Source organism: Suncus etruscus, chromosome 20 (assembly GCF_024139225.1).
Source record: "Suncus etruscus isolate mSunEtr1 chromosome 20, mSunEtr1.pri.cur, whole genome shotgun sequence".
Classification (NCBI taxonomy): domain Eukaryota; kingdom Metazoa; phylum Chordata; class Mammalia; order Eulipotyphla; family Soricidae; genus Suncus; species Suncus etruscus.
The window spans coordinates 33,498,421-33,525,109 of record NC_064867.1 but is presented as its reverse complement, the minus strand read 5'-3'; the positions used below and the strand labels follow the sequence as shown (position 1 = coordinate 33,525,109).

Sequence of the window (26,689 nt, the reverse complement as noted above, 5' to 3'; positions counted from 1 at the left end):
ACTCCTGGCTATGCGCTCAGAAATCGCTCCTGACTTGGGGGACCATATGGGATGCCAGGGGATCGAACCACAGTCCTTCCTAGGCTAGCACAGGCAAGGTAGACACCTTACCGCTTATGCCACTGCTCCGGCCCCACTTCACTATTTCTTTTCTCCTGAAATTTTTCTTTCTCTCTCTTTTTTACATTTTTAAATTTTATTGATTGATTAACTGAGTGGTTGGTTGTTGGGCCACAATCAGAGGTGCTCAGGTGTCACTCCTGGCTCTGCACTCAAATATTGCCCCTGGCAGGGTGGGGGACCATATGGGATGCTGAGAATTGAACAGGGTTCCTCCTGGGTCAGACACATGCAAGGCAAATGCCATACCGCTGTGCTATCTCTGCGGGCCCCCTGAAATTCTTCTTGAGGAGGGAAGGCCATATGCCTGGCAAATCTGGGCAGAAGTTAGGACTGATTTGACTTTCTCGCAGAGACCAAGTCCTGGCTCCAGCCTGAGTTGCATGGAATGTCTGGACCTTGCAGGAGCCCAGAGAGAGACTCCATAAATTCTAAACTTGCCCAGACACTTGTCTGGATGACTGGGGTGAAGTGGATAAGAGAAGCTAGACCCCCACTCGGCTGTCACCTCCCCTTTCTCCACTTGACTTCCATCAGTCTCCTGCAGCGCTAGGACACTATTTCACAAAAACGGACACCTGCAGAACTGGATCTCCTACCAAGGACTCAGAAGGACTGTTGGCATCTGCGCCCTGGAGTGGCACAGTCGCTCCTCTAGGACACACATGTGTCACCTCGCACAAGAACGAAGCAGAAGCTTCTCTCAACCACCCTGCCCTGGGAAGCTTTTGGCTGATGGGCAGAAGACATTCTGGGGTTTCTTAGGATCTGTGGTTCTCTGAAGCTCTGGGCAGTGGCAGTCTCCTCCTTGTCCCCCTCAAGGGCATTCACCATCTTGAGAGTCATGTAGCAGGCAAGGAAAGAGAATGGAGGTTCACGGGTCCTTGGAGGCCTGTGGAAGTGTCAGCACACAAAGATGATTAGCAGAGCCGGTGCCAACCAGCAGCCTGAGCCAAGAGCTCAGCGCAGCCCCAGGGAGACATGAGTATTGCCATGATGTCACCTTGTTTATCCCCCTCTTGGGACTCAGGCCCTGCCAGGCTCTGTGACCTAGCGACTGCAACTAGGAGAAGATGGGGTGTCCATGGGGCATGCCCCTTCTTAGTCAGCTGGAAGAGCTTCCTGGGGGTCAGCTTGGCTGGGCTCAGTGGTCGGGCAATGATGCTGGGTCACTGTCCTCCCATCTGTGTGGCCAAAGATGCAAACTCTGGAAATCCTCCCGCTCCCTCCTACTGTGTTTGTCCAGGGAATCCCCCTACAGGCTGGCGTCCTCAGGATGTTGGAGAAGGACAATGACCCATCCCATGGGTTAGGAGTTCAGGGCAGTGGACTGTAGATCAATGAGGACATGTAGGAAAAATAGCTGCTAAGTAAAGTCTGTACTTCCTTTTCTTCTTCACACCAGTGCTGGCCTTAAGAACCAAATTCTCGGGGCTGGAGAAATAGCAGAGTGGTAAGGCATTTGCCTTGCACATAGCCAAATCAGGACAAACGGTGGTTCAAATATAGGCATCCTATATGATCCCCATGCCTGCCAGGAGCAATTTCTGAGTGCAGAGCCAGGAGTGATGCCCAGTGTGGTCAAAGCAAAACAAAACAAAACAAAAATTTCTTTTTAATTTCAGGCCCAATCCAAGTCCAAAGCTTTACCCATACTTTGAGGAATGGGCCTGCCCCAGAACTGTTTTGCTGAAAGAACACGCAGCTGATCCAGGACGAATGCAGGTTCGAATCCCAGCATTCCATATGGATCCCCATCGCTGCCAGGAGTGATTTCTGAGCACAGAGCCAGGAGTAACCCGGAGCGCTGCTGAGTGTGATCCAAAAACAACCTCCCCCCCCAAAAGGAGAGAGAGAAAGAGGGACCAGAGCAGTGGTGCAAGTGATAGGACATCTGCCTTGCACGTGCTAACTTCAATACCCCTGGCATTCCATATGGTCTCCCAAGCCAGGACCAATTTCTGAGCACATAGCCAGGAGTAACCCCTGAGAGTCACTGGGTGTGGCCAAAAAAAAAAAGAGAAAGCGAAGGGGCGGAGAGACAGCACAGCATTCGGGCATTTGCCTTGCAAGCAGTGGACCCAAGACCAATGGTGGTTCGAATCCTGGCATCCCATATGGTCCCCTGTGCCTGCCAGGAGTGATTTCTGAGCACAGAGCCAGGAGTAACCCTTGAGTGCCGCCAGGTGTGACTCCCCCCCAAAAGAGAGAGAGAGAACGAGGTCACATGCCACTTGGCCTTTGCTTTGGAATAATATAAACAGAATATTCCCTACACCAGCATTTTTTGACTGGGAATCATATGATATTCTGTGGCTTCCCAGGATATTCTGGGGGGAGGGTCACAAGGGAAAATAGTGTCAAAAGGGGGTCATGGTATGACTCGGCCAATGGTTATGACAGGGGAGCCAGGGCAAGGAACAAAGCAGGAAGGGGCCCGGGATGAAGAAAAGTTGAAAAACAGAGCTCTACTCTAGCCTACAATTTACTTGTATAAAATTCAATTTTGGGGGCCCGGAGAGATAGCACAGTGGCGTTTGCCTTGCAAGCAGCCGATCCAGGACCAAAGGTGGTTGGTTCGAATCCCGGTGTCCCATATGGTCCCCCGTGCCTGCCAGGAGCTATTTCTGAGCAGACAGCCAGGAGTAACTCCTGAGCATTGCCAGGTGTGGCCCAAAAACCAAAATAAAATAAAATAAAATAAATAATAAAAAAATTCAATTTTGGGGGTGATAGCACAGTGACTAGGCCATTTGCCTTGCAAGCGCTGAGCAGCTGTGGATGCTTTCCTGGCATCCCATCTGATTCCCTGAGCACCATCAGGAATGACCCCTGAGCACTACTGGTTGTGGCCTATAAACCCCAATAAATAAATACAATAAAATCTAATTTCTCTAACTGAAGCTAATACCCTAGAGCAGTGAGGTTTTATTCTTCTCCTTCACATTTTTTTTTGTTACAGATGAAGAAACTATAGTGTAAAGAGGCAAAGTTACTTGACCTAAGTAACACAGGAACTAAGTGACAGAAGCTACAATTCAAAGCAGGTCTTTTTTGTTTTGTTTTGTCTTGTTTTTTTTTTTTTTTTTTTTTTTTTTTTTTGGGTCACACCCGGCAGCGCTCAGGGGTTACTTCTGGTTCTATGGTCAGAAATCGCCCCTGGCAGGCACAGTGGATCATATGGGATGCTGGGGTTCGAATCACCGTCCTTCTGCATGTAAGGCAAACACCTTATCTTCATGCTATCTCTCTGCCGCCCCCCCCTTTTTTTCCCCCCCCCCCGGCCACATCCGTTTGATGATCAGGGGTTACTACTGGCTAAGCTCAGAAATTGCCCTTCGGGGCCGGAGAGATAGCATGAAGGTAAGGCGTTTGCCTTTCATGCAGAAGGTCATCAGTTCGAATCCCTGCGTCCCATATGGTCCCCCGTGCCTGCCAGGAGCAATTTCTGAGCCTGGAGCCAGGAGTTTCCCCTGAGCACTGCCGGGTGTGACCCAAAAATCACACACACACAAAAAAAAATTGCCCCTGGCTTGGGGGGACCATATGGGACGCCGGGGAATCGAGCCGCGGTCCTTCCTTGGCTAGGGCTTGCAAGGCGGACACTTTACCTCTAGCGCCGGCCCCTTTTTTAACATTTTTTTAATGGTGGTGTGCCTCGTGATTTTTTTTTCATGAAAAAAAAAAAGTGCCTTTGCACAAAAAGGTTGAAAAACACTGGAAAGAATGGCCCCCGGGCGGATACACAGACTTAGAGAATGGTCCATGGTCCAGGTTGATGACATGATGAAATCTGCAAGGCTGTCAGTATCCCCAGGTAATTTACACGCATCGCGCCGGAGAATCGGCCGCTGTGATTGGCTGCTGGTGACATCAGCGAAGTAAAGAAAGACATGATTGGTGGCTGGCGCGCAGCGGCTCTTGACAGCAACAGCGCATGCGCAGGAGGCCAATAGTTTTTCTAGGCCCATTAAGAAAAGGGCTTTTTAAAAGCTTTTGGGGGTCGCGGTGTTTTTTGTTGGTTTAGTTCGAAGATCCATCTGGAGGTGCTCAGACCATATTCCTGGCTCTACTCTCAGTGCTCACTCCTCTGGGGATCGTTTGGGGACCTTCCAGGGTGCCTGGGATCAAACCTGGGACACTCATGTGCAAGACTAGTTCCCTCTTTGCAACATAACATATATAATATAATACATTATATTATTATAATATAAATAAATATAAATAATATTTGTTATTTAAATAATTAAAGAGGTTCCTGGAGTGAGTGGAAACTGCTCGATCCCCAAGGCCCCGGTTTCTTTGCAGGTGCAAGTGCCTTCTAGTCCCCAGGAGTCTGCCTGGGAGATGCAGACAAGTGCAGACACGCCTTCTCCACACCCAGGGCCCTCTCTCTGCCCAGACAGGTTCACTCCACCCCAGAGCAGGCAGCCGGCCAGACACCCTCCCTGCCACCCACTCTTGAGCTGCCCAGGATAGTCTAACCTCCCGGGTCCTCCTGGGATCCTAGAGGCCTCAATTGCCATCTTAGTATTACATAAATTTGGGTAGTTCAGGCCCCTTTCCAAATTCAAACCAGGCAAGCTCCCAATCTGTGGCCTACAGGGGGGCTTGAAATTCTAGGTCAACTCGCTGCAAAGGAGTGTAGATTCTGTCTCCTTGCTTTACCTGTTCAATAGGGGATCAGTCCAATCTCTCTAGCTCTTTTTTGGCTCAACCTTCACTCCTAATGGAACACTGGGGATTCATGATCAAAACCAAAAAGCTTTGCAGGCCAATCATAGGAACAATACCTGTCCTTGAATAAGCTGATACACTGTGCCAGGGGCTTTATGACCATTAATGCTGCTCTTGAATGCAGGCCTGCCAAGTCTCTGTTATCTCTGTTTTAAAGACAAGGAAGCAGGATCCAAGCGATTAGGTAACTTGCCTGCTGTCACATGGCTAATATTCTGGATTTAAAACCACGTTTTTTCCTCACTCCAAAGTCTGACACAGGAGACTGGCTTTTCTTTTCACTTTGGGGGAAAAAAAAAGAGTTGTATTTTGTCATTTTGAAGGGTTTTCTCCAACATTTTTCTTTGATGACTGCTATCAAATACTAGCAAAGCCACTGGAAAATGAACGAGAGACATGAATGAAACTGAGACACTTGGAAACTTAATCCTGATTACCAAGGGCCAAGAGAGCCGGTTTCCTCCCAGAGCCAGTATGCTTGTTGCAGTGATTTTATTATTATTATTTTTTTATTTATTATTTTTATTTTTATTTTTTTTTGGTTTTTGGGCCACACCCGGTGCTGCTCAGGGGTTACTCCTGGCTGTCTGCTCAGAAATAGCTCCTGGCAGGCACGGGGGACCATATGGGACACCGGGATTCGAACCAACCACCTTTGGTCCTGGATCGGCTGCTTGCAAGGCAAACGCCGCTGTGCTATCTCTCCAGGCCCGTGATTTTATTACTTTATAACAGTAGGAACAATTAATGGAGCAGAACTTTATTAGCCTCAAGTCTACATGCTTAATACATTTGGATCTTCTGAGCTAATAGTGGCTGGTAATAGAAATAGAACTGCCACAATTTCATCATTTGCTTCCAGCTGCCTGACATCCTGCACAGGGTAAGGCGTCCTTGTTTAGATTCCTCTGAAAACACCACTTATGCACAAGGAACCTGCTTAGACACAGCCCAGCAAGTGGGAATCTCTCCCTGGCCTTAGCACCCCAAAACAGAGTTAGTTACGTCTCTGGGAATAAGAAAGAAATTCTTTCCTTTTATCTGTGCATATGGAGAGTTCTCCACCAAACCATGCCTATTAATAAAGTAGTAACTGCTGTCTAGAGAGTCTTTATTTTATCTATCTATCTATCTATCTATCTATCTATCTATCTATCTATCTATCTATTTATTTAGGAGGGGGTCACACCCGGCTGCACTCAGGAGTTACTCTTGGCTCTGCACTCAGAAGTCGCTCCTGGCAGGCTCCGGGGACCATATGGGATGCCAGGATTCGAGCCACCATCCATCCTGGATCCGCTGCATTCAAGGCAAGCACCCTACCACTGTGCTACCTCTCTGGTGACGACTTATAGAGTCTTTAAACTAGCCCCATTATAGAACTGGGGACTGACTCAAAGATCTGGGTACAAGCAGAAGGCCTGGATTTAATTCTCAGAACCATATAATTTCCTGAGCACCAAGATTAATCACCTCCCCAAAATCAGGCACAGATCTAATATTTCCTTCAAAACTACCACATGCCACAGACCCAGAGCCTTTGTTCAATCTTTTTGTTTTGTTTTTGTTTTTGGGTCACAACCGGTGTGACACTCAAGGATTACTTCTGGCTCTGCACTCAGAAATCAACCTTGGCAGGCTCAGGGGACCATATGGGATGCTGGGAGTCGAACCACCATCCATCCTGGGTCTGCCGCATGCAAGGCAAAAGCCCGACTACTGTGTGCTCAACCTTTTAAGCTCACTCTGCCCCCCCCCACTACACCCCTCATGCACCTTCATCCTTATGATTTATTAGAGACGAGCTTTAGGATGGGTAAGATATTACTAATCAGAGCTATTAATTTGAGCCTCATGTTGACCTTGTCAGGTAGGAATCTTCTCTACTTTCCAAAAGAGGGAACCCAACTTCTTCTTTTTTTTTTTTTTTTTTTTGGCTTTTGGGTCACACCCGGCGGTGCTCAGGGGTTACTCTTGGCTGTCTGCTCAGAAATAGCTCCTGGCGGGGCTGGAGAGATAGCATGGAGGTAAGGCGTTTGCCTTTCATGCAGAAGGTCATCGGTTCGAATCCCAGCGTCCCATATGGTCCCCTGTGCCTGCCAGGAGCAATTTCTGAGCCTGGAGCCAGAAATAACCCCTGAGCACTGCCGGGTGTGACCCAAAAACCACAAAAAAAAAAAAAAAAAAAAAAAAAAAAAAAAAGAGAAATAGCTCCTGGCAGGCACGGGGGACCCTATGGGACACCAGGATTTGAACCAACCACCTTTGGTCCTGTATCGGCTGCTTGCAGGGCAAACGCCGCTGTGCTATCTCTCCGGGCCCGGAACCCAACTTCTTAGAAAGCGTTGGCCTAGTTGGCCTTCAGTCCATCCAGCTGATAAGCAGTAGGATTTAAGATTGGAAGCTGAACACCCCTCCACTCCCACAACCACACCTTTTCCATGAAACCATAGTTACTTTCTGAGTTGATAATTAAGCGCCTACTAGCAATTAACATCAGAAGAGTCTATTCTTTCATTTGGGCAGTTAACATTAAGGTAGATATGGCATTTGGTACTGCAAACCGTTGTCATCTAGCTTGTGAAAAGACAGAAAAGAATAGGAAGTTGAGGGGCCGGAGAGGTGGCGCTAGAGGTAAGGTGTCTGCCTTGCAAGCGCTAGCCAAGGAAGGACCGGGGTTCGATCCCCCGGCGTCCCATATGGTCCCCCTAAGCCAGGGGCAATTTCTGGGCGCTTAGCCAGGAGTAACCCCTGGGCATCAAACGGATGTGGCCCCAAAAAAAACAAAACAAAAAAGAATAGGAAGTTGACCATCTAATCACAAGCACACATGTCATTATGTGACAGAATTAAAGTTTTGTGGCTCCCTGACAGAAACAACTGCTCCGTGTATTATTTTTTTTAAAAAATAAATGTATTTTACATTTATACATGAGTTACATAGTTTAAACATTCTTGTTCTATTGTTGGGGGGAAAATATCTGCTTTCTTGGACTCGAATAAAAATATCTGGAAAACACATGTTTGTCATTTCTAGTTAACTAAAACCACTGACATCTCCACATTTCTGCAAGCTGTGACCATCCTCTTAATAAAAATAGTGAAAATATTACCCCAGGCCTCCCGGCTGGTGGATTTGGAAAAAAGCTTCCCTGTGAACCCCAAAATCTCTACTTCCTGTAACTTCTCAGCCTGGACTTACTCCAGCATTTGAAAAATTAAGTACTAGCACCATCTGGTTCTCCCCAAAAGGAAACCTTTCAAAGATCTCTTTAAATTAGATAAACTACATCACAGCGTTCTGCTAAAGAAACCCAAATGCACTTTCAGAAGAAAGACTTGAATGGAATCTCTCCTCTGATTGGGAATTGTCCCCAACGGGGTGAAAATAAGTCTTTCAATCACCAGGTAGAAGGATCTGACTCAAAAAAAAGTATGGCCTAAACACGACACAACGCAATAAAAAAAATGTTCAGTCACTGGGCCAGAGAGATAGCATCAAAGCAAAGGCACGTGCCTTGCATGTGGATGACCCAGCTTTGACCCCCAATACTGCATTTAGTCCCTTAGCACCTGAGCACAGAGCCAGAAATATCCTTGTAAGCATTGCAAGATGTGGCCCAAACTAAATATGACAACTGCAGCAGCAACAAACACATTAAAATTTAGCTTAGAACTTCACTGATTTCCAAACAATTTTTTAATATATGACTACACTACCAACGAGAAGAGTCAAGATCTGAGTCAGAAGTCTGGAGAGATAGCATAGCAGTAGGTTGTTTGCCTTGCACACAGACAATCCAGGACAGATGGTGGTGGATCGATTCCCAGCATCCCATATGGTCCCCAGAACCCGCCAGGGGAAATTTCTGAGCGCAGAGCCAGGAGTAACCCCTGAGTACCGCCGGGTATAACCCCAAAACAAAACAAAACCAAAAGACCTAAGCCAGACTCCACTGGGCTAGGCAGGCCATGCTCATCCAGGTTGGCAGAACTGGGATTTCAGTCCCTGCAGAAGGAAAACGAAATACCATCTAGCTCTGTCAGAAGCCCTGGATTGCTCACATAATCTTCATGCCAACAGGAGCAGCTCAGGTCACTGAGTAATCTCTGCCTTTGCGCTGCCTTAGAATGACATCATAAAATCCTCAGAAGCTTCTAGGGCCTTGAACACACTTTGGACACTCCCACAGTCTCTGAGAATCATGCTTAGGGCACAGTAGAGCAGTTGCTCAGGGAGGGAAGGAAATAAAAATGGGACACTGTTGCCTCAGGGTTTTACTCAACAGACTTTTGAGATAATATATTAGTGGCAAGTCAGGGCAGACTAGAAGCGAGTCTTGAGTCAGGGAGACAGATCAGGGAGACAGAGGGCTAGACGGCAGGGTTTTGTGTGGGTGCACTGGGTTTCATCCCTGGCCCCCCAGCACTAGCAGGAGTGCCTCCTGAGTCGATGCTGGAAATAGTTCCCAGCACCACTGTGTATGACCTCAAAACCAAAATGGTGCCTAAGTGGCTGGAGAGATAGCACAGCAATAGGGCATTTGCATTGATTATGGCTGACCCAGGTTGGATCCCTGGCATCCCATATGATCCCCCAAGCCTGATTCCTAGGCACAGAGCCAGGAATAATTCCTGAATACTGATGGGGGTTAAAAATTAGAGTTTAGGGGCCAGAAAAATAGCATGGAGGGTAAGGCATTTGCCTTTCATGCAGAAGGTCATCGATTCGAATTCTGGCACCCCGAGCCTGCCAGGAGTTGTCTCTTTTATGGATGCTGAAGGAGTGGGATATGGTACCTTGCTGTGGTATATATAACTTGCATTTTCCTTTAAAACAAATTATGTAGAGCATCTTTTGTGCTTATTGGCCATTTGCAAATCCTCTTCCTCTTTCTTTTTTTTGGGGGGGTTGTCACACCCAGCAGTGCTAAAGGCTTACTTCTGGTTTTGTACTTAGGGATGGCTCCTGGTGGGAATTGGAGAAACCCCCCCCCCCAACTGCCCATTGTGGCTTCTAAACCAAAACTAACAAAAAATTGCATCAGTTGTACTCAAGGCAAATATTATAGCTGCTGTGCTATCTCTCTGGCTCCTAGTATTTAGTGTTTTTTTTTATTGCGGTATCATATAATAGTATTGAAATTGATGTTTTATAGCTGCAATAACTCCTTAACCAATCCCTAAAATAGACCCACAGTTCCTTCTCCCTCCAACCCCTCAAATTCCCATTCTGTTGAACTTATCTCGGGGTTCATATTCACTGGGGATTTTCTAATTCCTGTATGTATGTATGTATGTATGTATGTATGTATGTATGTATGTATGTATGTATGTGTGGTGTACCCCAAGACCCACCCATATCTGGGAGGAGTTTTGGGAACCGGATAATAGGTGTAACTACCTGCAAGACCTCCCATTTCTGGGAGGGGTCTGGAAAAGGATAGATAAACCTCTGAGCCAGGGGATTGGGGCTTTTGGCCGTTTCCCTCTTGGCCCGGCTTGGCTTCCTGGCTTTTGGATCTTTGGGCCGCATGGAGCCCAAAGGGAAGATGGCTAACAGGAGATAAGATGCAGGGCTAGCAAAATATTGCTGAATGCTTGAAAGGTTGACATAGGCCACACACCTGTGGTGGCTAGGGCATGAATAAAGATGATTCTTCCTGATGGCTGCCTGTGAGTGAGTGATTTCACCTGGGCCTGGAATCCGCCAGCTGGATGGGGATGAAGCCACGTGGCTGGGGCCTAAGCACAAAGGCCTCCATCCATCGCCATCCAGCCCCATCGTTATTTATTTTATGCTACATGTATGTATGTATGTATGTGCAACTTTCGTGGGAGTCCCCCGACCCGCGGGGGTGTGGAGATGAAAGTTGCTAGTTATTAGTGGGTTCACTCGAGCAGAACCGACCTGTAAAGAAGAACTAGAGAGATTAGTAAAAGAAGCCTTCAAGACAACACATGCTGTTCAAAAAGGGAAGTTTATTGTTGGGGGATCAGCTTTTAAGGGCTGAAACACGTCAGGGGTGTTACAAATTTTACACCAATCACAGTTACAAGCATTCATTAGCATAAATTGGGGCAGGTAGTAGGGAGGGGCAGAGGTAGACCTGAGCACGTTTTACTAAAAGGCATAAGATTCAAACAAAGTTCTTAATAATGTTTGCTAACACAAAGGCAAACTCTATATTTTTCTTTCTGGCTGGATATATTGGGCTGCTCTGAATTACTTTATTTTTGTCTATTTCCTTTGTTCTCAAGGCATGGGCCTTTTGGTCACGTGGGTGGCCAGATTAGGAATTACTGAGGTGTCCTATGTCCCAGGTTTCATCAGCTAGGCTCCCCACATGTATGTATGTATGTATGTATGTATGTATGTATGTATGTATGTATGTATGTATGTATGTATGTATGTATACAATGCACAAAGACAGTACAGCAGGTAGAGCATTTGCCTTGCAAGTAGCCAATCCAGGTTTGATCCTCAGCATCCCATATAATCTCTTGAGCACTATCAGGGATAATTTCTGAGCACAGATCCAGGAGTAAGCCCTAAACAACCTTGGGTGGGTGATTCCCCCGAAATACTATACATCTAAACAAGATAATTTTTTTTTTTTTTTGGTTTTTAGGTCACACCCGGAATTGCTCAGGGGTTACTCCTGGCTGTCTGCTCAGAAATAGCTCCTGGCAGGCACGGGGGACCATATGGGACACCGGGATTCGAACCAACCACCTTTGGTCCTGGATCGGCCGTTTGCAAGGCAAACGCCGCTGTGCTATCTCTCCGGGCCCAATTTTTTTTTTTTTTTTTTTTTTTTTGGTTTTTGGGTCACACCTGGCAATACTCAGGGGTTACTTCTGGCTCTGTGCTCAGAAATCGCTCCTGGCAGGCTCGGGGACCAAAAGGGATGCCGGGATTCGAACCACAGTCGCTCTGCATGCAAGGCAAACACCCTACCTCCATGCTATTTCTCTGGCCCTTACTTCTCTGTTTTTTTACTGTTCGCTCAGTATCAAATATTAAATTTTCCCAGAAGGCCGCATGGAGGTGAAATAAAATGCAATAATACCGGAGCTCTGGAGGTGCTCAGGTGACATGTTTGCATTCTCACGTTACCTCATGATGCCATTATGTTCGTGGATCTCCGTGGTACCTCACTACTACTAGAATTGAGGCTGTATCAGGAAAAATGTTTGATCCCCTGTGGACTCAACTGAACACCTGCCCACACTCTAAGAAAGGGCCCTGGAGTTGGGATGGAGTCTGAAATGCTTGCTGTAAGCAGGTCACAGCAGTCAAGAGGGCTTTCCCCACTGGGACTATCACTCCAGCCACGGGGTGCTGGATTTTTAGCAAAGGAGAGTTTCTGCTCTGACATCACAGATGCTCCCCAAAACCCAGGTTCTGGCTGCCAATTCTTCCAGATGGATGTGAACAGAGGAACCTGCCTAAGTTACAAGCTGCATGGTACATACTTCACGTATGAAGTTCCTAACCCAGACTGACACTCATGTCCTATCTGGAGACACGGTTCTTTTATTTGCTTATTTATTTATTTATTTTTGGCCACACCCAATGATGCCATCATTACTTCTGGCTCTGTGCTCAGAAATTGCTCCTGGCTTGGGGACCATATGGGACACCGGGGGATCGAACAGTGGTTCGTCCTAGGTTAGCTGCGTGCAAGGCAAACATCCAACCACTGTGCCACTGCTCTGGCCCAAGGAACATGGTTCTTTTGTGTGTGTGTGTGTGTGTGTGTGTGTGTGTGTGTGTGTGTGGTTTTTGGGTCACACCCGGCAGTGCTCAGGGGTTATTCCTGGCTCCATGCTCAGAAATTGCTCCTGGCAGGCACGGGGGACCATATGGGACTGCCGGGATTCGAACTGATGACCTCCTGCATGAAAGGCAAACCCTTACCTCCATGCTATCTCTCCGGCCCCGGGACATGGTTCTTAAGAACACTGAGCTCTACCTCACCTATCTATCCCATCTCAGGAGAAACAAATACAGTGAAGGAACAACCCTGGTCCTTTCTGTCTGTACTAGACAGTTGGATGTGGCCTTAGGGGAGATCATCTAGATTAAACCCAGAGGCCATAGGTTGCATCGCAAGGGCAAGGGATGTATGAAGCTGGGGAAGCAGCCAGTGAGGTGGAAGGAAAAGGTCCCATCGAAGAGGGAGAAGGCTGGGGTTTATCTCACCCCAGACATCAGGACCCCGGGAAATTCCTTCTGCTTCTTGGCTGTAAGAGGAATAACTGCCATTTTGTGCCCTGAATTTCCTGTTCTGCAAAGGTGTCAGAGATGAAAGGCTGAAGAAGTGGGGTGCAGCCACACCCCGTTCCATGTGGTTTATGAAGAATTTATGCGTGAACTACAAAGCCAGGCCAGAGAGAGATGCGCAAAGCTTGCGATGGATTCAATGTATATTGTGTCTCCTGTGTGTTTATCTTTTGGGATACTCCTTGTGGTAGGCATGTGCCCCAAGTCTGAGACATCTGTCTCAGCCTGTGTTGACCTTCTAAGCTCTTACATAGGAAATCCATAGGTGGGAGTGAGTGGAGGTGGAGGGAATAGGACCCTGGGGGTGGGGACCTCTAGAATGGGATTAATGGCTTTATCAGAAGAGTGAAAGTTGGCTTTCACGTTCCTTTGCAGGAACAAGAAAACAGCCCTGAGTCACCCACTGAACTCACCATGCTGGTGTCCTGCCCCCAGCCTGTCCACCTCAAAGCCAGGAAGATGACATAAGCCACCAGACATGTAAGTTATTATAGCTGCCCAGACTCACAGAGGCTCAACACGGCCTTATTTTACTCTGGGACCCCACTGGGCCATCTTTGAGCATCTTGGGGAAGAGTGTGACACCAAGGACAAAAATGTTTATGGAAGAAAACAACTGAAACTGGAATATAAAATATGGATAGAAGTGACCAGTTGCTCCTGAACATAGCAGGTCATGTCCCAGGACACTGAGTTTGCTGCGTTTTTATGAGAGTCATGGTGGTCTATAGTACCACTCCCATCTCACAAATGGTGGAGCACTCAATTCGTAGAGGCTTCAGAGCTTGCCCAGAGCCACAAAACTGGTCAGTGATACAATTCTGAGCCACAGGTTTGGCCAGATCCAAAGCCTTTGCCCTCTCCCCATTTTCCACCAGGCTGGTATAAGCATAGCTCAAAGTAGAAAAAATGTTGGGGGGTTAGAGCAATAGCACAGTAGAAGGGAACTTGCCTTTCATGTGGCCAACCAGAGTTTGATATCCATTATCCCATATAGTCCCCCTGAGTTGCCAGGAATGATTCTTGAGAGCAGAGCCAGGAGTAATCCCTGAGCATCATTGGGTGAAGCTCAAAAAAAAAAAAAAAATACTGGGGATAGATAGTACAGGGATTAAGATTTTCTTGCACATGATTGACCTAGAGTCAATCTTCACTACCACAAAGGATCTCCTGAGACCCAAGAGTGATCCCTCAGCACAGAACCAGGAGTCTGCCTTGAGCACTTCTGGGTGTGACCCTAAAAACAAAACCAAGACATATTTACAAGTAAACTGGAGGGTCCCTGTAGATTAACAGATTAATTATGGAGTCCTGGATGGAGCTGGATGATGGTGAGATGGATGGAGAGAGGCTTTCTCCTGCAGTCCAGGAAACGTACCTGCAATTCCCTTCAGCCAGCAGGTCTGAGGGTTTCGAATAGCTGCAAGGAAGTGATCCACAGACAGTAAGGTTTCAGGAGACATAAAGCTTTATTCCAGGCCCTAGCCAACAAGTGTGGCTTCAGTCATAACCTTTTACGCTGGCTCCATAATCAGCCCTGCATTCAACCTTGTCTCATCCTGACGGCACTCTTCCTTCTCTCTTGCTGAATCTCTCTCAATCCATGAATCAATCTTTTCCTGCACTCTGAGGCAATCCTTTTGTTACCTACCAAAGACCCCTCCCAGAAATGGGCAGGTCTTACCATCAGGAAGAATGACGGGGAGAGGGGTAACAGGTCCCTGCATTGAAGCCCAGAGTGATGGGGCATGTGAGGGAGATGGAGTAAAATAGGGTCTGAGTTGAACATGAAGAGACTAATAATAGAAAGGAGGAAGGACGCTGCACCCCCAAACACCCCTAACCTTTTCCTCAATACTTGAACCCAAGAGCTTGAAGGGTGAGGGGCTCAGAATGTGTGAAAGGAGGCTGACGTTGAGATCATCAGCCTGGCTCTCTGGTTCTTAGGGCTGAGGGAACCCAGAAGGCCCTAAAACCAGGTGGGCCCCCTGCTTTCCCTGAGAGAAATCATGCGTCCCCCAAATGTGTGTAGTGGTTGAAGTTTTAGCTTGTGGTCTCAGAGTCAGGGTGGCAGAGGCTTGGAGCTGGTGTGGCCAAAAGCGGGAGTGGAGAAGAGATTGGCTGTGACTATGGGCACCAAATGACAAGCTTGGAACATGGCCACACGTCTGACTTGTTCTGTGGTACTGGGGGTGGAATCCAGGGCCTCACACTGCCACTGTGTTCCACTTCTTTTTTTTTTTTTTTGGATTTTGGGCCACAGCCAGCAGTGCTCAGGGGTTACTCGTGGCTGTCTGCTCAGAAATACTCCTGGCAGGCACGGGGGACCATATGGGACACCGGGATTCGAACCAACCACCTTTGGTCCTGGATCTGCTGCTTGCAAGGCAAACGCCGCTGTGCTATCTCTCTGGGCCCTGTGTTCCACTTCTTGCCCTGTTCCCTGAGAGAATGAGATCCTTGTTCAGGGTGCCCCCATTACCCAGATGTTTCTCACAGTTACAAGAGGGACTTTGCAACAAGCGTGCCCAAACTTCTTATTCAAGTCACATTGCTTTCTGCACACCTCTAAGAAGACTCAGAAGGTTGTCATAGGAGGCCAGAGTGATAGCACAGTGGTAGGGCATTTGCCTTGCAAGCAGCCAACCCAGGACGGACCTGGGTTCAATTCCTGGCAACCTATATGGTCCCCTGAGCCTGCCAGGAGCAAATTCTGAGCACAGAGCCAAGTAATTCTAGTGCTGCCTGGTATGACAACCCCCCCAAAAAGAAGATTGTCATAGTACCTGGGCTGTCCCTGGGAAACCTCGACAAATAGGGTAAAACAAGACAAGAGATGGAGCTGAACTCCCCCACCATGACACCCAGAACTTGTTGGTCAAACCTATGCAGAATTTTCTTCTTGCAGAACATCAAGCACACACCCAGAAACTTCTGTAGGGAAACAGTAGTAGGTGCCTCTCATAGAAATGGGTCCCACATGTTTAAAATACTAACAAGCAGGGCCCCTTTGAATGGCAGTGAGAGGCCAAGTCAGGCACTGTTCTGTCAAAAAGAAATACTTTATTGGGTGTGTGTAAAAGCCAGAAGTCAGGGGGTTTTCCTCAGCCATCCTTTCCACATTTTGTGCAGCTTAAGTGAGCTATAAATCAGGGATTTCTTTATTCCTGGAAGAGAAAAGAAGAGACGATGAGGGGCCAGAGCGGTAGGGCATTTGCCTTGCATGCAGCTGACTCAGGACGGACCTGGATTCGATCCTCGGCCTCCCAGATAGTCCCCCGAGCCAGGAGCGATTTCTGAGCACAAAGCCAGGAGTAAACCCCTGAGCATCACCGAATGTGGCCCCCCAAAAATCAAACAAACAAAAGATCTCTGAGAGCACAGTATGGGGAGAGGGAAGGTCAGAGCTGAGATCATATGTGCATTAGCCCCTGGTCCCTTCAGCATGATGTACCAGGTCCCCTGCTATTGTGTCTTCATGAAAGCTATTGGTCTGCCTTCCAGTCACTCCGGCCCTGGGCTCTGGATCCATTTTCAAATTTTTTCCTGGACTCCCTGATTATTCAGGGGCCACTCCTCCAGGACCCTGGGCTTGCCATCCCTCAGCCTCCAGTACAGGGACATCTCATATGACACTGAACAGGCAATAGATACTCTGAGAGAATCTTGGGATGGTGGTGGTGGTGGGAACCAAGTGGCCTTATTCCACCATCTGATTCCCAAGCACCCCCTTTGAAGACCCCCATCAGGAACATATCACAAGTACCGTGCGACATGGGAGAGGAGGCGCTCTGGGGGTTTCTATAGAAGCATGGGGGAAGTTCTGTTAGATTCTGTGGGTCCTAGTAGAGGTGGGAAGGGGCTGGCTGCTTCTGTGCTGTATTGAGGTCATTTCGTTTTTTTCAGGGTAGATTCCAAAGACCCCCAATAGTATCTTCACTATGAGACCAACTGTGTGTACTGCAAGTCTGAGAACCATCCCCAACAGGTAGGCACACTGTGAGAGGCAGAGGCACCCACCACGATGCAGCCCTTGTAGACACATCCCATGAGAGGCACCCCTATGGGATATCTCTTGGGTCGAGACATCTCTACCAAAAGACAACCCTGTGAGGCACTACAGTAGGATATTCAACTGTGAGATATTCTTTGCTGAGGCATCCCTATGAGAGACAGATAGATATCCTGTGAGGCACCTGTGAGAGAGAGAGACATCTCTGTGAGATACCTCCTGTGAGACACCCTTGTGAGAGATTCCCTTATGGGAGACAATCCCTGTGAGGTACCCCTATCAGAGATCCCCTGTGAGAGGTACCCCTCCCTGTAAGGCACCCCTAGGAGATTCCCTGGGAGACAGCCCCCGTGAAAAACAACTCTTGTGAGAAACCTGCCAGTTGAGTCCTTTCTGGGGAGCAGCACCTGCACTGTCGCCTGTATTTGGCCTGTCCTTGCAGTGACTGGAGGTGGTCAGTGCAGGTAGGGAAGGGGCGCAGGGGACAGCTGTAAGCCTGGGTTAACTTGTACAAGGTAGGACTGTGCCCAAAGAGGCACAAAGCTCTTACATGGGTCTCCATCCTCTCATTTCCTCTCTGTGGCCATCGTGATGGGGCCCACAGGAGACAGGTTGTGTGGGGTACTTTATGATATTTCAGCCCGAACTGTCAGAGAGCTCGATGCAAAATGTCCTGGGCCAAGTCCTGGAAAGTCATACCAGTGGAACCTTCTGGATCATTGTTGACAGTGTGGCTGGCAAGCCAGAGTTTGGGGTTCTCTAACAAGGAGCACACTCAGGGCCAGAGAGATAGCATGAAGGTAGGGCGTTTGCCTTGCATGCAGAAGGACGGTGGTTTGAATCCCCACATCCCATATAGTCCCAGAGCCTGCCAGGAGCGATTTCTGAGCGTAGAGCCAGGAAAAAAATACCAAAAATAAAGGGGGGGGGGGTTGCACACTCAGCCCTGGAATGGCAAGTTAGCCAGGAGCCAAGAGCCCATGAGATGGTCCTTTCTGTCCTTCCCTTCCATTTGCGACAAAGGGGGCCAGCTTGAGCTCCAGCACATGGAGGCAGCAAAACTTTCTAAACATCCTCAATAGGAAGAGGAAGTGGCTGGGCATGAGGTGCACTGAGAAGAGAGATGAGGCGCATGGCAAAGGTGTCTGGCCAAGCTGGGGACAATGGGGTGACTGGGCCCAAGGCTGGACATACATGCATCTTGTGAGCCAGCAAGTCTAGACCAGGTGGCAAAAGACAGACATTCATGAATGCAAAGGCCTGGACATGGGGCACAGCACTCGCAAGAGTCCCAGACCAGGTGCCACTAGGGGCTATTAGGTGCCACCAGAGCAGGTAGAGCTGCAGGGGTCAGGGCTATGAGGAAGTGGCCCCAGCTCCAGAGCTCATGTGTTTTTCTTGTGTTCATAGGCAGAAGCTGGTACTGGCTGGGCATCAATGTACTGCAAACACAGGGCCAATGAGTCACAGTAGGGCACCCTATGAGCGGTCACCAGGCTGAAGGTTGGGTACCTGGCTGCATATGAGGGGATTTTTCCAAGTGCTAGGAGGCCTGGCACCACACTTAGCTGCTGGGAGGTGCTAAATGGTACCCAAAATAATAGAAATGGCACCTGCTGATACCCAAATAGGCAACATGGCAGTCTGCCTGGAGATAGCTGGCACAAGACTAGTTTCTTCCATACAGTTTCATTCCAAAGACAAGGTAGAGGGGGTTGGAGTGGTGGCGCAGGTGGTAGGGCGTTTGCCTTGCACGTGCTAATCTAGGACTGCTATTTGATCCCCCAGCATCCCATATAGTCCCCCATACTAGGGGCGTTTTCTGAGCAGATAGCCAGGAGTAACCCCTGAGTGTCACTGGCTGTGGCTGGCCCAAAAACTAAAAAAGAAAACCAGCCAAACAAAAGACAAGTTAGAAATGTGGCGGATCTGCCCAACATGCATGACTGGAGGAGAGCAGAAGGGCCCATGGGGACACCAATGTGCCAGGGGGCGCCGCATCTCAGCAGCTCAGCACACACCCCTGTACAAAGTCTGGAAAAGTCGCATAAGCGACGCATAGGGACTGGTCCCCAGAGCCTTTCCATTGCTATGGGTTCACATCTGGGAGAACCTTCGGGAAGGGCCAGTGCAGCCCTGTACAAACACTTAGACTAGAGAGGCAGTTCTGGGCCCGCTGCCCTCTGCTGGTGACTGCAGAGAGGGAGAAGGAGGGGACAGAGCCCCACAGATCCTGAACCTGGGAGAACACATGTGGGGTACACTCTGCATTCCCAGATCCCCTCTGCCTCCATCATAACTCAGGCCCATCAGGCTCCACCTGCTGTCCCGAAGCTAAGGACAGATAGTGGCACTTCATCTGTGACTACTTCAGCACAGACATAAGAGAAAAATTTGGAACTGGAAGGAAAACAAACTGAAATATCATCATTTCACAGCTGGAAAAAAAAAAATCCAGAAGAGGGGCTGCAGAGGCCAGATAGACAGCACAGTGGTAGGGCATTTGCCTTGCCCGCAATCGATCTTGGACAGAAGGTGGTTCAAATCCCGGCATCCCATATGGTCCCCTGTGCCTGCCAGGAGCTATTTCTCAGATTTCTCAGTGCAGAGCCAGGAGTAACCGCTGAGCAAAGCCAGGTGTGGCCCAAAAACAAAAACAAAAACAAAAAAATAGAAGAAAAGGGACTGCAGAGAGGGTAAAGTGGTCAGGGCGCTTGCCTTGCACGCATTGACCTGGGTTCAATCCCTAACACCACAGAGGGTTCCCTAAGTCCTCCCTGGAGTGATCCCGGAGCACGGAGCCAGGGGTAAGTCCTGAGCACTGCCAGATATGATGACTTCTCCCAAAAAGAATATTCAGTAGAACAGATAACAGGAACGCACAGCCAGAGAGTCTAGAGAGAACGAGCCCATCAGGCTGAGAGAGAATACATGGGACTAAGACTCAAAGGTCTCTCTGGACTTCAACTGCAGCCCTAGAAGTGAAAAGATCAGACAAGCAGTAGCCCAGACTTGTACAGTCACGCCACTTCCCATGTGCTTCCTGCGGAGATCTCAGGGATGGCCGGCCGAGGTCGACTCAGATGGTTGGGTTGTGACATAGCAACAGGAAGGGCACTTGCCTGATACCCCCCCCCCCCATATACCACCCCCATACCTCACACCTCAATACAACATACACATTACAGATACTTTATACATACCACATACGGTACACACTCTCCCATGTATCACACACACATCCACATCAGAAACCCACACCATGGAAGCCAGAGAGATAGCACAGCGGTAAGGCATTTGCCTTGCAAGCAGCCAATCCAGGACCTAAGGTGGTTGGTTCGAATCCCGGTATCCCACATGGTCCCCTGTGCCTGCCAGGAGCTATTTCCTTTTTTTTTTTTTTTGGTTTTTGGGTCACACCCGGCAGCGCTCAGGGGTTCCTCCTGGCTCTACACTCAGAAATCATCCCTGGTAGTGAGGTGGTGCTAGAGGTAAGGTGTCTGCCTTGCAAGCACTAGCCAAGGAAGGACCCAGGTTCGATCCCCCGGTGTCCCATATGGTCCCCCCAAGCCAGTGGCAATTTCTGAGCGCTTAGCCTGGAGTAACCCCTGAGCATCAAACGGGTGAGGCCCAAATAACCAAAAAAAAAAAAAAAAGAAATCGTCCCTTGCAGGCTCGGGGAACTATATGGGATGCCGGGATTCGAACCACTATCCTTCTGCATGCAAGACAAAGGCCTTACCGCCATGCTATCTCTCTGGTCCTCCAGAAGCTTTTCTTTTTTTTTTTTTTTTGGTTTTTGGGCCACACCCGGCAGTGCTCAGGGGTTCCTCCTGGCTGTCTGCTCAGAAATAGCTCCTGGCAGGCACGGGGGACCATATGGGACACTGGGATTTGAACCAACCACCTTTGGTCCTGCATCGGCTGCTTGCAAGGCAAACACCGTTGTGCTCTCTCTCCAGGCCCCAGAAGCTATTTCTGAGCAGATAGCCAAGAGTAAGCCCTGAGCACCGCTGGGTGTGGCCCAAAAACTATAGCCCCCGGGCAAAAAGAAACCCCACACCATACACCAATTCTCCCAAATATACACTCAACCCTGCCACATACTAGATGCTGCAAAAATGCACCCCATAAAACTACAGGACAACCACCCTCCTTTATCACATATACACACCACCCCCATATAATAAACCCCACATCCCACATAGACCAAACATACTCCACAGCCCCCCATTTCCACACCAAACACTCCTGCATATACTCCCCTACTTACTATATACACTGCACCCATATATCGTACATACAGACACACAGATATACATATCACATGAACCACAGAGAACATACTATGTGCCAGACATATACCGTACACATCACCTATACCACACACTACAGGTATACACGTACCGTCTACCACTGATATATACCACGCACAGCTTTCAGACACGTGTAGTCTGTCTGTTTCCTACACATGCGTTCTCAAAGGTCCCCACGAAACAGGTGAGACTCTCCATAGGGATGATGATAGTTAGATGGTTAGAGCAGGGGTGTCCCCTGAACTCCACTTGGCCATGACCAACACGGTCAACTCCGCCTGCTCGGATGTGACTAAACAGGCAAAACAGTGGCAGATGGGAAGACGGGGGTGTGGGGCATGAGGTTCCACTCTTTTTTTTTTGTTTGTTTTGTTTTTGGGCCACACCTAGTGATGCTTAGGGGTTACTCCTGGCTCTGAGCTCAGAAATCGCTCCTGGCTTGGGGGACCATATTGGACGCTGGGGGATCAAAGTAAGGTCTGTCATAGGCTAGCGCATACAAGGCAGACACCTTATGCCCTGCGTCACCGCTCTGGCCCCGAGGCTTCACTCTTGACCTGCCATGGGGGAGCATTTCCTTTCATGTGTGAGGCTCTGGACATGAGGGACAGCTGTGCCTAGGAAGCATCCAGAAACCCTGGAGGAGCAGGGCCGACTCCATCCTTGCCCCGGACCAGCTTTAGGCATAAATCACAAAACTGCTGAACCTGAGTCCCTCAGGCCACCCTCAGTCTGGGCTTTGGTCTCCCCCCAGATACCAGGGTTGGACACAGGACGCAAGAGTCTCACCTGCAGTGATAATGCCTTTGGCGCTTTGCTTCATGCTGGACGGCCTCACAATTGCAGCCAGTCCTGTGAAGGGACCCGGGGTCAGAGGTCAGTCACCGATCAGCAAGGCGTCTCACCAAGCAGGAACTCAAGAGAAGTGACTAGGACCTTAATACGGGGGGCGACTTAGGTGACCCTTAAAGGTCCTACTTTATTTATTGGGGGGTTGGGGCTCACTTGGGGTACTTATAGGTTCACTCCTTGCAGTGCTCTGTAGACTCCCTGTGATGTCAGGATCACATCTGAGTGAGCCAAATGCAAGGCAGGGGCCCCATGATGATTTAAAAATATGCTCCAGGGCCTGGAGAGATAGCACAGCGTTTGCCTTGCAACCAGCCGATCCAGGACCAAAGATGGTTGGTTTGAATCCCGGTGTCCCATATGGTCCCCTGTGCCTGCCAGGAGCTATTTCTGAGCAGACAGCCAGGAGTAACCCCTGAGCAATGCCGGGTGTGGCTCAAAAATCAAAAACAAACCAAAAAAAAATGCTCCAGAAAATCTGGTAGAACATCAGGGGTATTCCGGGGCCAGAGCTATAGCACAGTGGTAGGGCGTTTGCTTGCATGTGGCCAACCCAGGATGAACCCGGGTTCTATTCCCAGCATCCATATGTCTCCCTGAGCCTGCCAGGAGAAAATTTCTGAGTGCAGAGCCAGGAGTAATCCCTGTAGAAGCCCTATCAGGCAGGGAGGAGCCCTTGGGGAACTGATGGCCAAAGCCCCATCTGAGGTGGCCTGAGGAAACCTGGTTTTTCTTTTTTTTTTTTTTGGTTTTTGGACCACACCCGGCATTGCTCAGGGGTTACTCCTGGCTGTCTGCTCAGAAACAGCTCCTGGCAGGCATGGGGGACCATATGGGACACCGGGATTCGAACCAACCACCTTAGGTCCTGGATCTGCTGTTTGCAAGGTAAACACCACTGTGCTATCTCACCGGGCCCGAAACCTGGTTTTTCTCCTTGAACATTGATGGAGAGGCCCAGGAGCCCCACAGAGAAGCTCTGCCCAGCTCCTTTCTCTGAGGGGAAGGCAGATGGGCGGAGCAAGAGGAGAGGCCTTTCTCCGGAGGTGGAGGAAGAGGGCAGGCCCTCCTTTGTACAACACCGAAGCACCTACCTCCCCCAGCTCATGCTGGTAGGTGTGGGAAGTGGTCCAGGGGCCCGGCCACACACCTACCCAGGTACACCACGTCCCCGCAGTCTGGATCATGAGCCACTTGGAAGAGCGTCTCCTCCACGTCTCTGTTCCTCCCAGGAGGGTCCATGAGGTGGTTGATGCGTTGCTGCAAAGTTTTGGGCAGGGTCATGAGCTGCGTGAACTGTCCTTCTGGGCTCTTATCTATCTAGGAGAAGAAATTTCTGGAATTACAGAACTTCAAGGACACCTAGCTTAGATGCTTTTTTGTTTGTTTGTTTGTTTTTTTGGGGGGTCACACCCAGCATCGCTCAGGGTTTACTCATGGCTCTGCGCTCAGAAGTTACTCCTGGCAGGCTTAAGGGAACAAATGGGGTGCGAGAAAGAAACAGACATATTCAAACTGTGTATGCGCACCAACACAGGCAGACACATGAGCAGAATGACCTGGAAGGGCATGTGCCCAGTTCATGTTAGCAGTGGGCGGCCAGCAGGGCTGGAAGGGGCTAGGTGTCCTAGAACCCCTGTGCTGCTCTCAGGGCTGAATGACCCAAACAGGACAACAAAGGGGTGAGTGTGAGTTCCTCCTAAAATGACTGCTCAAGTCCTCTCAAATACAAGATGGGAAGGGCCGGAGTGGTGGCGCAAGCGGTAGGGCATTTGCCTTGCATGCGCTAACCTAGGACGAATCGTGGTTCGACCCCCCACTGTCCCATATGGTCCCCCCAAGCCAGGAGTGATTTCTGAGTGCATAGCCCCTGAGCATCACCAGGTGTGGCCTTAAAACAAACAACAACAGGGGCCCGGGGAGATAGCACAGCAGCATTTGCCTTGCAAGCAGCTGATCCAGGACCAAAGGTGGTTGGTTTGAATCCAGTGTTCCATATGGTCCCCCGTGCCTGCTAGGAGCTATTTCTGAGCAAACAGCTAGGAGTAACCCCTGAGCACCGCCGGGTATGGCCCCAAAACAAATAACAACAACAACAACAACAACAAAATATAAAGGGTCCAAAGCAGCCCTGTGGCTATACCCTTCACATTGGCCCTTTCTTCCCTTCCCACACAAGCTCCTGTCTCAGAAACGGATCACAGGCAGCTCCCTGAACTCCTGGAACATACCCTGTGCTTACTGAAGACTCAGGGCAAGCAGCTAAGCCTATCTGCACAAATGTAGGGTGTTTGCCTTGCATGCATAAGGACGGTGGTTCGAATCCCGGCATCCCAGATGGTACCCCAAGCCTGCCAGGAGCGATTTCTGAGCGTAGAGCCAGGAATACCTCCTGAGAGCTGCCGGGAGTGACCCCCCTCCCCCCTCAAAAAAATAAACTGCTCCTGGCTTAGGGGACCATATGGGATGCCAGGTGATCGAACCACAGTCCATTATAGGTTAGTGTGTGCAAAGCAAGCGCCCTACCGCTTGCACCACCACTCCTGGCGCAAAGGGGATTTTTTGTTTATGTTTTGGGGCCACACTCAGAGGCGCTCAGGGGCTACTCCTGGCTCTGAGCTCAGAAATGTCTCCCGGCAGGCTCCCCTGCCATATGGGATGCTAGGGAATCGAACCTAGGTCGGCAGCATGCAAGGTAATGGCCCTACCTGCTGAGCCATCACTTGGGTCTGCAAAGGGGTCTTTTCCATGCATATGAGACTCCTGCGTGAGTGCCTCACTGCCTCGAGAGCCCTGTGTTCCCCCAACCACAACCCCTTACCTCCAGCCGGCCCTGCTGCATTTTGTACACCACCTGGGGGTGTTGCTGCAAGATACTGCCATAGAGCTCGCGGAAGTGGCCTATATTGGGCTTCACAATGTTGGACACTTTGCTCTTGTCCTCTCCAATCACCATCCGGAAGTCACCTGGTGGGCCGAGCACAGAGGGCACAGTCCTTAGGGGCTTCACCTGGCGGGAGATCTCCCACAAACCATCCCTTGCTAGCAGGGGGGGGAAGGGAGCCCCTCAAGTTGTAGGTCCCAAAGGCAGGCCAAGAATGACCCAGTAGGAGAGATAGCATGGAGGTAAGGAGTTTGCCTTGCATGCAGAAGGACGGTGGTGGTTCGAATCCCAGCATCCCATATGGTCCCCTGTGCCTACCAGGGGCGATTTCTGAGCACAGAGCCAGGCGTAACCCCTGAGCACTGCCGGATGTGAACAACAAAACAAACCAATAGGCTGAACTGAGCTGCAAGAGCAGGAAGACCAGGAGCAAGACTGGGGACAAATGTTAGTGTTGTGCCAACAACACATCAATAGCCCTAGGGGGACAGATCGATTAAAGGGAACTCCAGGGAATACTTCAGGGTGGGGATCAACAGAGGCAGCCCTCTATGCACCCTCGGAACCTGCCCAGAGCAGGGGCCTGGAAGTCATGGGGAGGGAGCAGGAGGAAGCAGAGCCTACTTGAAGAATGTTCTAGAACAAGGTAGCACCCCATGCTGCCACCTGAACCAAGGTAGGATATGGGGAAACCTGTGACTGTTCCACTTTAGTGGGACCCTAGTCCTTGCAATTAATTATCTGCCATACAGAGCTTCCTGCTATCTTGCTTTTAGAAAAATAAAAAGATCCTGGTAGCATATGGTAGTGTAAAAACACACTGGTCTCTAAGCTCTGAAGGAGACACCGCCTTGATGGAGGAAGCCGTTAGGGCCACAAGCTTCATGAAGAGTTTTATTTATTTTTATTTTTATTTTTTTGTTTTTGGGTCACACCCGGTAGCGCTCGGGACTTACTCCTGGCTCTATGCTTAGAAATCGCTCCTGGCAAGTTTGGGGGACCATATGGGATGCTGGGATTCGAACCACCGTCCTTCTGCACGCAAGGCAAACACTACCTCCATGCTATCTCTCCGGCCCTTCGTGAAGAGTTTTAGAAACAGCCTCTGGGGGCCTAGAAACAGGATTGTGCCACAGCAAGAACACTGGAAAAACCAATGCAGAAAACACATAGAAGCTCAGACAATAAATAAATAAGCAGCCCAATAAATCCTCAGATAATGAGGGTAGGATACTATGATTAGGATGTATACAATGAGATTAAAAGAAACAATGGTAATGGTCTTTGGCTGAAAGTACAAAGTTAAAATATCAGCAAGGGGACTACTTCTGAGAATTATGTTATGGGTGATTGTCCTTCCACTGTAACTTTACCTTGTTCTCTTTCTTTGCATCTTTGTTCTCATAATTAAAAATAAAAAAGTTAAAAAAAAAAAAAGAAACAATGGCACAGGTAGCCAGCAAAGCATGAGAAAGTATGAG

At 49.2% G+C, this 26,689-nt stretch overlaps 1 protein-coding gene across 4 annotated transcripts in view; it reads right to left on the bottom strand.

Moving 5' to 3' along the window:
* Positions 1–16,186: 16,186 nt before the first annotated feature.
* The window catches only part of TAMM41 (TAM41 mitochondrial translocator assembly and maintenance homolog), a 33,886-nt gene continuing 23,383 nt past the window's right edge, over positions 16,187–26,689 (bottom strand). For 3 of the 4 annotated variants that reach the window (XM_049766305.1, XM_049766306.1, XM_049766307.1), the window contains 4 exons: positions 25,146–25,291; positions 23,479–23,644; positions 22,265–22,327; positions 16,187–16,314 (listed from right to left, as the gene is read on the bottom strand). In XM_049766305.1, the coding sequence (XP_049622262.1) occupies positions 16,238–16,314; positions 22,265–22,327; positions 23,479–23,644; positions 25,146–25,291 (452 nt within the window). In that variant the 3' untranslated portion in view covers positions 16,187–16,237. Of the gene's footprint in view, positions 16,315–22,264; positions 22,328–23,418; positions 23,645–25,145; positions 25,292–26,689 lie in introns of all 4 variants that reach the window. The other variant, XR_007491867.1, reaches the window with a different exon arrangement.